This window comes from Mytilus galloprovincialis, chromosome 1 (assembly GCF_965363235.1).
Source record: "Mytilus galloprovincialis chromosome 1, xbMytGall1.hap1.1, whole genome shotgun sequence".
Lineage (NCBI taxonomy): Eukaryota > Metazoa > Mollusca > Bivalvia > Mytilida > Mytilidae > Mytilus > Mytilus galloprovincialis.
In genome coordinates this window covers 47,211,782-47,230,000 of record NC_134838.1, presented here as the reverse complement: position 1 = coordinate 47,230,000, position 18,219 = coordinate 47,211,782, and the positions used below count along the sequence as shown (strand labels likewise).

Genomic DNA, 18,219 nt, shown 5'->3' with positions numbered 1-18,219 from the left:
ACTTTCATAAGAAACATTTCTTTGGTCTCTCTACAAATTCCATCTAGAACCCAATTTCTGTCCACAACTCTCCCTCTATTGTACTTTCTTTTTCCAAATTTAGCCTCATCTATTTCAACCATTAAACTGGGTCCTCCAATTTTCTGTGGCTTGATATTTTCAACTACATAGCAACACATTTCTCGAAAATAATTTAAATAGTCATTTACAGTTTCTTTTGAACTTTCTAATTTTCTTCTTTTCAAATTACTTTGTACTTCGTTGTCTGAGTCAGTTGTGAAGAAATAGAAGTTTCGCCGATAGCTAAATAATATGGAAATTTGTGAACAAAACAGTATACAAGTAATAAGCTTTTACGTAAAGAATCATTTGCATTTTCAAACCATGTATTTTTACGCAAAGGAATATGAATTTTTTTTGTCCGTTTACACTTTCTTTTATTATACTGGAATCTAAACTGTTGTCTTTTTCTTCCACTACGAATAATTTTGTATACTTAACTTAGGGTATCTCCACATTGATCGCATTTTACAGTTTTAGGCAATAAACCTGAATTTTAACAAAATTCTATAGTTCATCATCTGTTGGAATTTTTTCTAATCCAAATAAATTCAAAGTTTTATATTTACCTCGTTTTTATTAGATCTAGTACTAACATTTTCACCACCATCTATAATATTTTCAATATTATTATTTTTAAGGTCACCAACAAATGTCAGGCACAAATTCTACATCATTGTTGTTTACATCAGGGACATCTGCATCTGATTCTTCAGAAGAAGAAAATAAACTTTTACCTACACCAAAGTAAAGTCTTAATTTCTCTGATTTTTCAACGACGATTCTTTAGACATTAAAAATAATCTTTTACTAGGATAATATTCATTGTCACTTTCAAAACTTGTATTTATATTAAATTGTCCACATTGAAATTCGTCGTTCCACAGTTATTGGATTTTCCACATTCATATTTCTGCCAAAATTTATAAACTAAAGCATTTTGTTATCTAAGCTACTCTACAGCATTAAAATAAAAAAGGTGATAAGATTGTAAATTAGACAACTATACACCAGAAGCAAAATGACGTATATCACATGCAAGCAAGTATCGATCTCCGAAAAGCCTTCATATAATTGTCCTTATAAGCATTTTTTATCCTTTTCCATAAACGCGACACACTTTTTGTGTTTATATGTGTTCTTTGTGTATGTTTTGTTTTGTTTTCTCTCTCTCCCATAATCACCATCAGTTTGTTCTTCTGTACTTCCAATTTATTCGTGTATTTCATGCATGATAAGTGCAAGTTCTGTGATAAGTCGCATTCAATAATGTCACAATAAAGGAAAAAGTACAGGACACAAGAGACCAAATGACACAGAAATTAACGTCTTTGGCTATCATACCACATCTTCTTATTTTCATAATAACTTAATCGGGTTTCTTTTATAATGAAAAAGGATTAACAAGATTTAGATATGGAAAGAATAAAAGACAAAAGAAATTCTAAAGCATACAAGCTTAAAAAAGAGGGACGAAAGATACCAGAGGGACAGTCAAACTCATAAATCGAAAATAAACTGACAACGCCATGGCTAAAAATGAAAAAGACAAATAGACAAACAATTACTAATACACATGACACAACCTAGAAAACTAAAGAATAAACAACACGAACCCCACCAAAAACTAGGGGGGATCTCAGGTGCTCGGGAAGGGTAAGCAGATCCTGCTCCACATGTGGCACCCGTCGTGTTGCTTAGGTGATTACAAATTAACCTAATTAACGTATGCAACCATTATATGTGGTATTTGTACGCGCAACATGAATAAGTGTAGGGTTTGAGATAACCGTCCAAATGAAGATTCCGTAATATCAATAGATACATGATGGAATATTGTATTAGATCTATGCCAATAACAATAAAGTCATAATCACAAAACATAAATGGCGATAAACTGTTATAACGGTTTAAGAGGACAACAATGTTGATCTAACTAAGTACGAAGACCTTTTCAACTGCTAAAATGTATGCTTGAATGACTTCAAATTTATCTAATTAATTACAACAAAAACTTCGATCATCATATGTTCTCTTTATTTTTCTTGAATTAGGTATATCAGTTTATGATCTTCGAATCATCATAGTTGTTGTCTTTAGTGAGTATTTAAGACCCTTCCATGTATACCAGTTAATCCCTTCACCATACGTGCTGCTTCCTTTCAGATAAAGGCCATTCAAGTTGCATTGGTGACAGGCGCCATACCACCAGCCACCCTTATAATATTTAGCGCAGTTTTCGACATGTGCGTCTTGATCTTTATCAATCGTTGTAAATTTCTTTCCATTTTGATGCACCGCCATAGAATCACCTAGAAGTTTAATATACCAACTGTGGTTTAGTAAATTGATATATAAAATTGAATAATATTGTTATATCTACGGGATAAATAGATTACGATAAAGATCACATGATGTTTAACTTCCAGTGACAAATATTACATGATTATTAAGACGATACTGTTATATTAGCCATGAACCCTGTTTTGAACTTGATCAACATGTTAGCCTGATTTTCAACTTGTTTGAAACAAAGGAAACAGTCTGCAGGAAGACATGTTATCGTAAAGGTGGACACATTATTCTGACACAGAAATGAGGTTATTTTTATTTTCATTCTTAATATCACGTTCATTATGTAGACGAAACGCGCGTCTGGCGTATTAAATTATAATCCTGGTACCTTTGATAACTATTTACACCACTGGGTCGATGCCACTGCTGGTGGACGTTTCGTCCCCGAGGGTATCACCAGCCCAGTAGTCAGCACTTCGGTGTTTACATGAATATCAATTATGTGGTATTTTTTTTTTTATAAATTTCCTGTTTACAAAACTTTAAAGGAGTAGGTCCGGTAAGGACCGATTTTGGCCTCAAATTTCAGGTTCATCTGACGAATGATTTTGACCACTTTTTAAACACTTAAGTGTCTATTCTATTTGAATTAATTAGTTTATGTGAAAGATTTTAACAGATTTGGTCATTAAAAACGATCCGATTCAAGCTCAAATATGAAAAATCTACCTAATATGCCGGAAAATGTCACTTTTCAGATGGTTTTTGGTAAAAATGAAAGTGGCCGCATCCGTGTTCATCCTCAACCTTTATATATGTTATGTATTATCATAAAATACAACTTACATTTCAATATTAAGGATGAACACGAATGCGGCCACTTTCGTTTTACACGAAAACCGTCTAAAATTTAACAAAAATGCTAGAATTATGAGGATTTCAGTAATTTGGCATGACTTAATGGTGCTAGTACCGGATATATGTGCATTGTATTGTCAAAAACAGCCCATATTTATGTAGCAGAAGCATTCTACTGTCCAATAAATAACTAAAGGTTTACATTTTAACAATTTTGTAAAACTGCTATATTTTGGGGCCAAAAAGGGGTCTTACTGAACCTACTCCTTTTTCGAAAAACTAAGGATTTTTTTTTATCCCAGGAATAGATTACCTTAGCCGTATTTGGCACAACTTTTTGAAATTTTGGATCCTCAATGCTCTTCAACTTCGTACTTAAATGACTTTATAAATATTTTGACATGAGCGTCATTGATGAGTCTTAAGTAGACGAAACGCGCGTCTGGCGTATTAAATTATAATCCTGGTACCTTTGATAACTATCATAGCGGAGTAGCAGCAAATACCAATAATTAAGACGTAACAGCAAATATGCAATAAAGATATTGTTATGTTAAAAAATAACAATACTACAGACTCGGACTTGTATTTGGCACACGACCTCCCTAACTCACAGTTATACGACCGGGTTTTTCGTGGATAAAAGGATATATGACGTGAACGCCATAGAGAGAGCCAAATGATTCAAATATTTTAAAGGTTTTTTTTAAATAGTATCTACAAATTTTAACAAAATACAAGTGTTTATACACTAGACCAAGTGTTTAATCACCAACACTTTAAAAGTTTTAAACGCGGTTAACTGCGACTATAAAAAATATGTCATCAAGACCGAATTCTCAAGAACAAAGAGATAACCACAGGCACTTGCACATGTGTTTTACCAGAACTTTCACAACTGCCAAGCTGTTCGTCAAATATGAAGTCATTCTGTCCTGTAATACTGAAGAAATCCGTGACGGAATATACTTGTTGGACTGAAGAATTCCCTGAAGGAATATACTTGTTAGACGGAACGAAACGGAAGAACGGTCAAAGTCTAGAGTTTGTGTTTTAGTAGTATTAATATTCAATTTGATAGGTTTATCTCACCTGCATCACCCGAGTAGCCAGTGACGTCTAATTTATATCCTGCGCTTTCACTTCCAACAAAGAATTTGTTATATACAGCATGTCTGTGGTTGTTTTTGAAGTCTGACATGTCTATCCGAAGCGAGTACTTTCCGTGTGAAGTCAGCTTATGCAAGTGTTCATTTCCTGTAAAATAATTCATTTTTCACTGTAAATTCAAGGTTTTAAAAGATTGGAAGGAAATAAGGTGTTTTAATCAAATTAGCTTGAAAAATAAAATTGAATTAGAATAAGGAATATTATTACAAATAAGACAATTTTCCACCAAAGATACTAAAAATGTGCCTTTCAGAGCCGAGCAAAACAAACACCACACATTAGTATAAGCTTTTAAGAGCTTAATAGATGGAAAAATAATATCAATCTAGTTAACCTCCAATTTTAGATAAAGATGTCGTCTTACACCCACTGACAAAACTCAAAAATTTCAAATATCTTACTATAATGTTTAATCAAATAGTATCCCTATTCCCTAAAAATCTATTTATGTAAAGAACAAATAAGTGTACATGGATCGTTTCTTAATTGCCGAGCTCTACATCTATTAACAACATTACCGTCAAAAAAGATATGCTATCCTGTTAGTAATACGAATTCTTAAGGTACAGCTATATTTTTCAAACCTTCGTTTCGTAAATGAAAGAAATTAAACAGACTTCGGTGAAATTACCTTAATTTCTTATGTATTGTAAGACTTGATATTTTATCAAATTCTTTGGTGAGTGATGAAAGAGGAAGAAAAAAATATTGAACATTCAAAAAAGCAAAATTATTTTGCAATATTGTTATTACCTAACCAATGTTCTCCATTCAAATTTCCAAATCCAGTTTTATACGATTCCCATTTTCTAAAGAAATTGATTTTACCATTCATCCTTCGCTGAAATACCTACAAATCAAATTAAACGAAAGGTCGTGAAACAAAAATAACTGAAGGTTATTTATATATTTTTTCCATTATTTTACAGCATTTTGGTTGAAATTAATTTCCAGCAAGAGTGGACACTTTTGTCGATCATTGGTAAGAGTATGGAACGTTGTGTTTTTAAGCATTTCTTTAACTTTTTAACAAAACATAATATAATAACAAGTGCCCAGTCAGGTTATAAAAACAAGTGCCCAGTCAGGTTTCATGCCTGGAGATTCTACACATAACAGATTTATTTGGCAAAGCTCTTGACGCAGGAAAAGAGATTCGTATTGTCTTTTTTGATATAAGTCGTGCTTTCGATCGAGTCTGGCATGAAGGTCTAATTTATAAACTTAAAAATATTGGTATAAGAGGAAACCTATTAAAGTGGTTTATGAGCTATTTATCAAATCGAAAACAAAAAGTTGTTATTTCAGGTCAATCCTCGGACACTTTTGGTGTATATGCTGGCGTCCCTCAAGGATCAATATTAGGCTCCTTACTTTTTTTAGTATATATAAATGACATTGTAAACGACATAGACTGTAATATAAAAATATATGCTGACGATACTTCCCTTTTCATAGTAGTTGAAGATGAATATGCAGCAGCGAGCAAACTTAATTCTGACATAGAGACAACAATTGGTCAGTTCAATGGCTAGTAAACTTTAATGCAAAAAAGACAGAAGCTATGACAATTTCCAAGAAATCAGTAAAACCCCATCAACCACCTCTTTATATAAATGATGATATGATTTCAGAAGTAGAAAGCCTTAAACACCTTGGTTTAATTTTTCATGAAGATGGTTCATGGCATTCTCATGTCAATACAATAATTGAAAAGATAACACCTAGATTTATTTTATATCGTGCCTTGAAATTCAAATTGAAAAGAAAGTATTTACAAACTATATATTTAAGTTTTATCCGGCCTTTATTTGAATATACAGATATTATTTGGGACAACATTCCAGACTATTTAAGTGATAAACTAGAAAATATGCAACTTGAAGCGGCTAGGATAGTTACTGGTGGTACTAAGTTATCGTCCATAAATAAATTATACGACGAAACTGGATGGGAGTTACTATCAGAAAGACGTGAAAAACACAAAATTGTAAAATTTCATGAAATGTTTCATAATAAGACCCCTGATTATTTAAGCGATATTATTCCTCAACAATTGTTTAATATTCATAATTATGACACAAGACGAACGAATGACACGCAATATATAAAGTGTAGAACTGCATTTTACTAGAAATCTTTTCTTCCCTCAGTTATTCGATCCTGGAATGCTATTCCGGACGATATCAGATTACGTCCATCTAAGTTTACACTTAAACGTTACCTTAATCAAAATGTAAATAAAATACCAAATTATTATTTTTATGGAGACAGGAAAGGTCAGATACTTCATGCTAGACTTCGGATGGATTGTAGCAATATGAACGAACATTTATTTAAGAGAAATTTTGTAGAAAGTAAAAACTGTACCTGTGGTAGATTCGAGAGCAGTAAGCATTTTCTTCTCGAGTGTTATAATTACTCCCTTGTCCGAAAACGTACGATAGAAAAATTTCCATTTCCATACAATATAGAAACACTCTTATTTGGCCGCAATAACCTCAATCAAGAGGAAAATCTATTCGTGTTTAAACAAGTGCAACAATTTTTGGTAGATTCGAAGCGATTTGGCTTATAGCGTCCTTCGTGCATGAATAGAATCGTAATTGGGTGAGACAGTCTTGACAAAGTCATGTAAACACACTCCGCCGCCGGTACATATATTTATGGGAAAGATCTGACGAAAAAAAAATCTACTTTTTTATTTGCAGTTATTTCCCTTTATCTTTTTTTTTTACAGGGAGACGGATTAATATAAGGGAAACCTTGTTTCCGAATCCCTTAGTATTATTGTATCACTGTATTTATATGTGTATGTCATGTACATGATTTTTTGAAATAAAATATGTTTAAAATAAATTAATTTCCGTGTTTTCCTGAACCTTTGAACATTTTATTATTATTATGTTTGCACTCCTATGACACATGTTATTCTCTTTTTAATAAGAACTTCTTCAGTTAAAACCGGTGGATTCATCATTATATTATACTTTCTCATTTAATGAGAAACCTGAATAAACAAACTGCTGTTATCATTTTTTAAAGCAAAATTTCCTTTTAAGTCTGTTTGACTTAAATGGAAATTAAAAGAATTTCCGTTTTGAATTTTCTTTGGAGTTCGGTATTTCGAATATTTTATATTTTGAGAGTTCCATATCTATATGACCTTTTCGAAAGACTTGTAGATTGATGCATTTACACATGGTACAGATAACAGACCATCGGTCTTTAGTATGTATAATATTTAATTTGTTTATTAATTACGACTAAGGTATTACTCTACCTGCCATTTGCAGACTTCGCCTTTGTGTTCATCTGTTATCTTTCCGTTGTTTATAATAATCCTGACTGAACACCTTTGTATTGGTTTTTTTTTGTTTTAATCTATAGCGAATGCTGACTCCGTTTTTTTTCGATATTAGCAATCACGTTCGTTTTTTAACACACACAAACCCAGCCCCCCTTTACCACTTTAACCTCTCTAGTAAACATTCCTAATTGCAGATTTCCTACTTTTAAATTCAAATAAAGTTCTATACTGCATTTGATTTTTATTTGTTTTTATGCTGTTGATCTTGGTATTTTTGCACCTTTTTTTGTCAAATTCGTAACAAAATTTTCATAGGGTATTCAGTATATCTTGAACTTGGAACCAGGTTGATTTGCTTTGAAAACAAAACGTTTGATTTAATGAATACTCACTGTCCAGCCCCCGCCATGCTTCTCCATTTCACAGAAGACGTCGAAAGTGGAAGTTTTTTCAGGGTAGATCTTGTAAATTCCACTTTTACACGTAGATTTCTCCAAGTCACCACAATCCGATGGTCTTTTGACTACAATTAATGTACTATGTAGAATTTGCTGAATTGTCCATACATTTAATACATTTTAACAGATATATAATTAATTTAATTTCAATTTATCTATTCAATCTTAAATCTTTTCGATATTCTAATAGTTTTTCGCACCCGGAGGCGACCATAAGCTGGACACTATACAAAATGTATACGTCTAGTGCAATGGAAATGAACGTCACACTAAACTCCAAAACATGTAAATGATAATAATATTGCGTAAAAAACTATACTACTAGCTATAGTATTTTAAAAATGCAAAATCGAAAAATCGTCTACATAATCTCATTCAACACTCATCTGTTTTTTTTGCAAATTTTAGAATCACCAAACAAAATAAAAATATCAAATTATAAAGAGGGATTCTAGCTCTGTGTTCTGGCCAGTGCTACAGTAGTTGGATTACCTAGACCACTCGGCAACCGAGCCCCTCCTACAGCCGAGTGAAACGTCAAACTACACGTAACAGTCGTAAATTCATTTTTTTCTAGTTTTTGTTTAAGTATCATGAAGTTTTCAAAATAAGAGTGTTACCTGAACATGATCCTTTATTTTTTTCCGGCTTTTCATTGCTGTTATTGGACTTCCTGTTTTGTTTACTACCACCACTATTGGAAAGTAGTTCTAAAATTTTGTCAGCTGTATCGCCGTGAAAGGTCACACCTTTAAATAAAATTCGACTACTTATTCGACACGAACGGCAAATTTAACATAAGTATAGATCAGTAAAGGAAATACTTGATATTTACGATTTATACGATTTAGAATTATTGTAATTGATGGTGACATCTTTGTTAAATTCTATTACAAGCAGGTACAATTTAATTTTTTTACATAAATAAGGCCGTTAGTTTTCTCGCTTGAATTGTTTTACATTGTCTTATCGGGGCCTTTTATAGCTGACTATATGCGGTATGGGCTTTGCTCATTGTTGAAGGCCGTACGGTGACCTATAATTGTTAATGTTTGTGTCATTTTGGTCTTTTGTGGATAGTTGTCTCATTGGCAATCATACCACATCTTTTTTTTTATATACAAGATAGTTCGCAGAATTAAAAGAATTTTCCATGAAACTGAAATTTCTAGGACATATCAAATATCATGTAATATTTTTTTTACAATATATTATCGATATTTTAAATAAGTTTGTATTCCTATCGTTCAGTAAAACGAATTATAATTTAACGCGACATAAAATACATTTTCTTGATTAAAATTTAAAAAAAATAGTTAACCAGACTGGCATTTCTTATCATTGAAGTTATCCGCAAAGGAAAGTTTTCTAAATTGAATTGTTTTATATAATTTTATTTATGACGATGCCTTTGATTTTTTAAGTTTTTTAAGATATATTTCTACACGGTATGGGTTGTTTTTTAATGCCGTACGGTTGCTTAAAGCAAGCTCATTTAAACTATGACGGATAGTTGTCTGATTGACAATTAATCTCCTTATTTTCATAATAATATATACATAATATTAATAGGTATAATTGAGGTCTAAAGCTTGCACATCAGAAACTGCTAGTAGTCCTTTGTTTATCTATATATCATTGTCATTTTGCCCAGTTTCTTCCGACACCTATTCTATCATCGGACTTGTGTTTCTTTAAGTTTAGTTTTAGTGTGCGTATTGCTTAATGTTTATTCTACATTGGGTAGATATAAAGGGGAGAATAGGAATCCAATAAATCATGTTTATTCACGTCGCATTTTTAAGACTGTCTCAAGTCATAAACCTTTGTTAGTTTTTAATGTTTTTCTTGTTTATTTTGGGGATGGGGATTCATCTTAATATGTTTCGGAGTTTAGTGTGATGTCAATCTTTTTTTGTTTAGGATACAGGTGAAGCCCGCCTACGGGTGCGTATAAATGATTATGATATTACGTATACTACTGGCTATAATATTAAAATGTTAAATCGAAAGATTGACTACATATTCTCATTCATCACTGCTTTTTTAACAAATTTTAGAATCATAAAAACAAAATAAAAGTATCAAATTATAAATGGGTAAACAACTATGATAGTTTTTGTTTTTAGTCACGAATAATATTACTCAGGAAAGAATTACTTTGAGTCATATAGTGAGTATTACAATTGGTACTAATTGTTCAACCCCAATGAGTGCTATGGTTATGTATTTATACTGAGACTACTACAACACAAAGTAGTCTCAGATTTATAGGAAAGATCATGTGTACGAAACATTACCCAGATAAAATGAAATTACCACTATCTTAGTCATATTGTATTGCATTTACATACACATGTATCTCTATCGTTACGTAAGTTACGACAAATACGGATAATAGAACCGGCTCTGATAAAATGTACTTTTATCACTATTTTACTATGTCGTGGCGGTCAGTTTCTATTTATAGAGGATGCCGGAGTGCCCGGGGAGTACAGCCAACCTTCTGTAGAAAAACTGACAATCCTAGTCAATTAAGATTGGAGTTAAGCGGGATTCTAACTCTGTGTTGACTGGCTGGTGCTACAGTAGTTGGAGTATCTAAACCACTCGGCATGCACCGAGGACCGCCTACAGGCGAGTGAAACGTCAAACTACACGTAACAGTCGTAAATTCATTTTTTTTCTGGTTTATTTTTAAGTATCATGAAGTTTCCAAAAATAGTGTTACCTGAACATGGTCCTTTATCTTTTTCCGGTTTTTCATTGCTGTTATTGGACTTCCTGTTTTGTTTACTACCACCACTATTGGAAAGTAGTTCTAAAATTTTGTCAGCTGTATCGCCGTGAAAGGTCACACCTTTAAATAAAATTCGACTACTTATTCGACACGAACGGCAAATTTAACATAAGTATAGATCAGTAAAGGAAATACTTGATATTTACGATTTATACGATTTAGAATTATTGTAATTGATGGTGACATCTTTTTTCATTTTCTTGATTAAAATTTAAAAAAAAATATTTACCAGGTTGGCATTTCTTATTATTGAAGTTATCCGCAAAGGAATGACTAACAACAAATACAGTTAACAACAGCACAGACCATACAACCATTATGATATCTTAGTGAACTGTGTCCTCAAAAATAATTCACATCTGATTTTGTTAAATAGAAAATATTAATATATATTCATATGTAACCAAATACGCTCCATCTGTTACATACTGTCATATAAAATGCTATATTGGTAAAGTTCCAATCGCATATAGAATGTGTGATTTTTTTTAGTAAGTTGTGAAATTCTACCTTTTTAATTTGCAATAGTTGTCATTATGTTGACAGATTGATGCCAACTTTGCCTAACGTCGAATAGACTAAAATGAAATAAATGTTCTGGACGAAAACAATCTAATAGATCTTTGAACGTTTGGTCCTCAGTGCTCTTGAACTTTGTACTAGTTTTGGCTTTCAATTTTTTTTTCATCTGAGCGTCACTGGTTGGTCTTGTGTGGACGAAACGTACGTCTGTCGTATTAAATTTTAAACCAGGTACCTTTTGTTGGCTATTATTCGTGTGTTTCTCTGTCTTATATATTTTTTCCCATTTATTTGTATTGTAGTCCTGTCGTGTAATGTTGTCGTTTTAATGTTATATTTAACATTGCAATTTAAGCGGGAGGTTTGGCATGCCACACAAACCTTGTTCAACCCATCATTTGTTTGCTTAAAATGTCCTGTACCAAGTCAGGAAAATGGCCATTGTTATATTATAGTTCGTTTTTATGTGTGTGTTACAATCCAATTATGGGTTTCTGTTGTGTCGTAGTTCTCTTATATTTTATGCGTTTCCCTCTGTTTTAGTTTGCAACCCGGATTTGTTTTTTTTCTCAATCGATTTATGAATTTCGAACAGCGGTATACTACTGTTGCCTTTATTTATTGGTATGATATTCATTTTGTTATCAGTAAAAAAACTAAATAAATATTATTAGTGTTGTCAAATCGTATACTTTTGCCTAACCGGTTACTCGTATAATCGTTCGACCGATTAACCGGTTAACCGGTAGTTTAAGTTAATGTTTGAAGGCCTTATCAAAAGTACCCTACACATCGATATAAGAAGATGTGGTATGAGTGTCAATGTGACTAAATTCCATCCAAGTCATACATTAACGTTTTTATAAATTTATGAATTGAAGTTTGGCCTTTGGTTTTATAAGTCTTGTCTGTGAAGATTCCTGTCGAAGTTTGACTTTTAATAATCAAATACACGGTATCAATTATGGCGTTTGTACTAACTTCAAATTGAAAAATAAAGAAAAAACCGTCTTGATCTCGTAGAATTGAATATGTCTGAAACCGATGATTCTTCCATTTTGTCTTGTTGTCTCCAAAAATAATTTGAGGTGTTTCAATTAAAATTGATTAATCCTGATACTCGTACCATCAAGTATACATTGATTACATTCACGTTGGTTTGCTTTTTACAGTTTTTGATTTAGCATTTAGTTATGACAAAGACTTGCACGACGGAGATTGGACATTCAGATGTAGGTCTACACAATATAAGATCAAAAGTGAAATAATGAAGTAAATCGTAAAATTTAATTGTATTACTGATTAAAAATTACTGCTATAAAAACATGAAACTAATTATGTTTCCTTAAGATCTTAAATTTTAATTAATTTTATATTTTTAGCTCACCTGGCCCGAAGGGACAAGTGAGCTTTTCTCATCACTTGGCGTCCGTCGTCTGTCGTCCGTCGTCGTCGTCCGTCGTCGTCGTCTTTAACTTTTTACATTTTGAACTTCTTCTAGAGAACCACTGAATGGAATAAAACCAAACATGGCACGAATGTTCCTTATGAGGTGCTGACCAAGTGTTGTTACTTTGTTGCCGATCCGTCATCCAAGATGGCCGCCAGCGGGGGACTTAGTTTAACATAGGACCCTATGGAAAATGCATACAAATGACTTCTTTTAGAGAACCGCTGATTGGGATGAAACCAAACCTGGCATTAATGTTCCTTATGAGGTGCTGACCAAGTGTTGTTACTTTGTAGCTGATCCATCATCCAAGATGGCCGCCAGCATGGGACTTAGTTTAACATAGGACTCTGTGGGAAATGCATACAAATGACTTCTTTTAGAGAACCACTGAATGGAATGAAACCAAACATAGCATGAATGATCCTTATGAGGTGTTGACCAAGTGTTGTTACTTTGTAGCCGATCCATCATCCAAGATGGCCGCCAGCATGGGACTTAGTTTAACATAGGACCCTATGGGAAATGCATACAAATGACTTCTTTTAGAGAACAACTGAATGGAATGAAACCAAACATAGCATGAATGTTTCTTATGAGGTGCTGACCAAGTGTTGTTACTTCGTAGCCAACGCATCATCCAAGATGGCCGCCAGCGGGGGACTTAGTTCAACATAGGACCCTATGGGAAATACATACAAATGTCTTCTTTTAGAGAACCACTGACCGGAATGAAACCAAACATAGCATGAATGTTCCTTATGAGATGCTGACCAATTGTTGTTACATTGTTGTCGATCCAACATCCAATATGGCCACCAGTGGGGGGACTTAATAGTTTAACAAAGGTCCCTATGGGAAATACATACAAATTTCTTCTTTTAAAGAACGACTGAATGGAATGAAACCAAACATAGCATAAATGTTCCTTATGAGATGCTGACCAAGTGTCGATACTTTGTAGCCGATCCATCATCAAAGATGGCCGCCAGCGGGGGGCTTAGTTTAATATAGGATACAAAAGTCTCCTTCTAGAGAACCACTGAATTGAATGAAATCATGAATGTTCCTTTCCTTATGAGGTGCTGGCCACGTGTTGTTACTTTGTCGCCAAATTTTATCTTTTTTTATATGATTTCAAAAACCCAAGTAGAGTCAGATGAGCGATACAGGCTCTTGAGAGACTCTAGGTGGATTAACAATACCAATCAGTATACTGGACAATTGATCCGTCAAATTAATTACCACGACAACATTTTTTTAAAGAAAACACAACTATTTAATGATTTCAATACAAATTTATATGAAATCTATTTGAATTGAAAAAATGTCCGGTTAACCGGTTAGCTTTTTTGGTATTCGGTAACGGTTAACCGGTTAACCGTTGACAATACTAAATATTATTGTTATACACACAATTATGCACTTACACGGTACTACAATCTGTCGATACTTAAAAGTACCTATAGTTTGGCAGGGCACAAGGTCATTTTTTATAGACTGTTAATGACGTCTTTACACTAAATCTTTTAGATGTTGTCTGTGTAATAATTGATATTTTACTCTTAGATCCATGATGATTTATGAGTTATGAGTGGCTTTGAACTAGCTATCAGTAAATGCGCATACTCTCAGATCTGTAATTTTGTGCTTTTTTTGTTGTTGTTTGGGATGTATAAATACATTGTAACGTCCGATCTGTTTTTGTTTAATGTTTTTTCTGCCTTTTCCGCATTTTCCCAGCTGATTTTTATAGATTGTTCTTATGTTGTGCTGTGACACTACTGTTCCAGTTTTGGGGATCAATCAATAGCATGTTTCACCAAGGCCACATTCTGTATGTGTCTGTTTCAAGTTGGACGCCTGTAGTTCAGTGATCGTCATTGGTTCGTATCTGTCATATTTGTTTTTCATTGAATGCCGTACGGTTGCTTACATCAAGTTCATTTATACTTTGGTGGACAGTTGTATGATTGGTAATCATATATCCTTCTTTTCATAATAATAAACATAATTAAAATGTCAATTGTTCTTGAACAATTGAGAGGTCTTTCCTTTTCGAAATGTAAAGTACATGTTCCAATAGACGTAGAATGCATTGAAAACCGTTAAAAAATGACAAAAACAACAAATTCGATAATTTGGACATGACCTTGACTTTTGACCTTGTAACCTTTGTGAAGGTCATTGGTCCACAATGTCATTGTAAAAGACCCCTGGGTCTATGACTTTTCGTTCAAGAGTTAAAGCTAATTTTACCTTTTCAGAAACCGTTAACGGGGGTTATGCCCCTTAAGAATATGCCAAATCCTTTCGGTCAAAATGTAAAAAAGTTGTGCCTCAGTCACCTAAACATTTTTCATTGTTTACTATTTCTGTAAGATTAACCGTTTTTGAGATATCGACTAAAAAGTTGAAAGGTCAAAGGTCAAGGTCAACCTTAAAAACATTTAAAACACATTAGAAATCCTTAAAATAAGGTCAAAAACACATAATTCGCTATCTGGGACATGACCTTGACCTTGACTTTGTGACCTTTATCAAGGTCATTAGTCCCCAATGTCATTGCTGAAGACCCCATGGTTCTAGGATCTTTGGTTATATAGTAAAAGCTGATTTTGTCTTTTCAGAAACCTAAATCAGGGGTTATGCCCCTTACAGAAAGGTCAAATCTCTTCGGTCAAAATGTAACAAAGTTGCGCCTTAATGACCCAAACATTTTCCACTATTCAAAACTTCTGTAAGTATAATGGTTTCTGAGATTATCCCATAACAAGGTGTTAAGTCAAAGGTCAAGGTCAACATACACATTTGACCTTGAGGTATTTTTTAAAGTCACATGAATTGATGATGAATGGTGAAGATCCTAGGTGTCTACGACTTACGGTTTCTGAGTTTTGGTGGCCAACCGACAACGGTTAATTTTCATAGGGGCCTAACCCTACCAATGAGTCGTTGAATCCTTTCGATCCAAATGTGACGAAGAACCGGGGTCTGGTCCTGAACAAATTTCACCCTTTGTTTTTTTTTCTACCTATTACGGTTACGGTGTTGGAACGATAACAGGGTTTTTGGGTTTCGGAAGGATTACTCCGAACCGACAAAATATTTCAACTCACAGGGTGAGTTCCGGATAGGTATTCATGACACCGATACAAAGTGTGAACATGAAAGCGACACGTCTTACGGTTAAGGCTGCTAACTTCGTCAAAGTTTGGCGGAAGAATAATAATAAACAGAAGAAATACAGTAAGGTCTTTCCCTCTTGAAAAAGGAAAGACCTTAATAAATATAATTGAGGTCTGGAGCTAGCATGTCAGAAACTATTAGACTTAGTAGTCCTTTGTTTATCTCTATATCATTGTCATTTTGTCCAGTTTCTTCCGACACCTTTTCTACCATCTAACTGGGGTTTCTTTAAACTGAGATTTATTGTGCTTGTTGCTGTGTGTTTGTTTATTCTACTTTGGGTAGATGAATAGGGGAGAATTGAGATCCCGTAAATCATATTTAATCCTGTCCCATGTCATGAGCCTCTGGCCTTTGTTGAACCTAAAAGGCCAAGTGAGCTTTTCTCATCACTTGGCGTCCGTCGTCCGTCATCGTCTGTTAACTTTTACAAAAATCTTCTCCTCTGAAACTACTGGGCAAAATTTAATCAAACTTGTTCATAATCATCATTGGGGTATCTAGTTAAAAATATTGTTAGATGATCTGGCCCGACAACCAAGATGGCCGCCATGGCTAAAAATAGAACAAAGGGGTAAAATGCAGTGTTTGGCTTATATCTCTGAAACTTAAGCATAACGAGTAAATCTGACTGGGGTAAAAATGTTCATTAGGCTGAGTTCTATCTGTTCTGAAATTTTCAGATGAATCAGACAACCCGTTGATTTTCCGAGTAATTTTCAGGAAATTTTGCAGTTTTTGGATATTATCTTGAATATTGTTATAGATAGAGATAAAATGTTCATTAGGTTAAAATCTATCTGTTCTGAAATTTTCAGATGAATCAGACTTAGACCCGTTGATTTTCCGAGTAATTTTCAGGAAATTTTGCAGTTTTTGGATATTATCTTGAATATTGTTATAGATAGAGATAAAATGTTCATTAGGTTGAGATCTATCTGTTCTGAAATTTTCAGATGAATCGGACAACCCGTTGATTTTCGGATATTATCTTGAATATGTTATAGATAGAGATAAAATGTAAACAGCAATAATGTTCAACAAAGTAAGATCTACAAATAAGTTAAACAAGGCCAAAATTGTCAACTGACCCTTTAAGGAGTTTAAAGTCTAGTTTAAACAACTTTTCGTAAAATTTTGTTAATCCTCTCCTCTGAAAAATTTTGCCACAACAATCATAAGGGTATCTAGTTTAAAAATTTGTCGGATGACCCCGCTTGTCAACAAACATGGCCGACATGGCTAAAAATAGAAAATAGGGTTAAAATGCAGTTTACAAAAAAATATTAGGTGAGCGACACAGATTCGAGCCTCTACTTTTTTAATGTTTTTTTTTCTGGTATTTGAGGGTGAGAATTCATCTATGTATAATATATTATTTTTGGTTGAGGGAAGAGCTGAAGTCCGCCTACAGGTGCGGGTTTTTCTCGCTGTATGAAGACCCATAGATTGCCTTGTGCGGTTTACTGGTCTTTGACACATTCCCCTTTCCATTCTCAATTTAAAGTTTCGCAAAGTGAGTCAAATGGGATAAAAGCCGAACATTTCAAACAGGCAATCATAAATATGGATATTTTGTGTCTTTCTGCATGAAGATCGCTTACGGAACCCTCAATCATTTGCTGCAGTTGTTCCATAACATATAGAATATGCGATAATCTGTCGTCATGAAGCATTGGATTTAACGTCCCCGTATCGACATCATCAAAAATAAATATCAAAGTAACACTTTTTTTTTTTTTTTTTTTTTAAAGTAAAACAAATAAAAATGTCTATCAAAGAATAATATAAGTATATTTGATGCTTACATTAAAGGGAGACACTTTCTTAATAGAGAAATAGGAAATAAATATAATAGTGTATCAAAATAATAAACAAATTTTTTCCGGGATATGTCAGTATTTGTTAAACACATGAAAATTAACCTAAATGAAAATCAAAATGTTATTACAGCCGATTTCATTGATTGTGTTGGGAAAGGTAGAAGCCTTGGTTAGCTTGCTTGTTTGCTGATCCGTAAAGTCATTATTAGGTTAGGTAAATTCCCATTTCACGGTCTACTGAACATAAAAATGATAGTGAAAGTGGTGCATCTATGTACTATGGC

General features: G+C 33.4%; 1 protein-coding gene across 2 annotated transcripts; it reads right to left on the bottom strand.

The window, feature by feature from the left end:
- Positions 1 to 2,075: 2,075 nt before the first annotated feature.
- LOC143076185 (microfibril-associated glycoprotein 4-like) lies at positions 2,076 to 11,302 on the bottom strand. 2 transcript variants are annotated; one of them, XM_076251883.1, is made up of 7 exons: positions 11,181 to 11,302; positions 10,883 to 11,011; positions 8,772 to 8,900; positions 8,086 to 8,216; positions 5,137 to 5,233; positions 4,306 to 4,470; positions 2,076 to 2,372 (listed from the first exon to the last, which is right to left on the bottom strand). In XM_076251883.1, the coding sequence occupies exons 1-7, from the start codon at positions 11,266 to 11,268 to the stop codon at positions 2,125 to 2,127; spliced, it is 987 nt and encodes a 328-aa protein (XP_076107998.1). In that variant the 5' UTR covers positions 11,269 to 11,302; the 3' UTR covers positions 2,076 to 2,124. The 2 variants fall into 2 exon arrangements, with proteins under 2 accessions (XP_076107998.1, XP_076108004.1); XM_076251889.1 differs by lacking the exon at positions 8,772 to 8,900.
- Between the last annotated feature and the right edge of the window lie 6,917 nt (positions 11,303 to 18,219).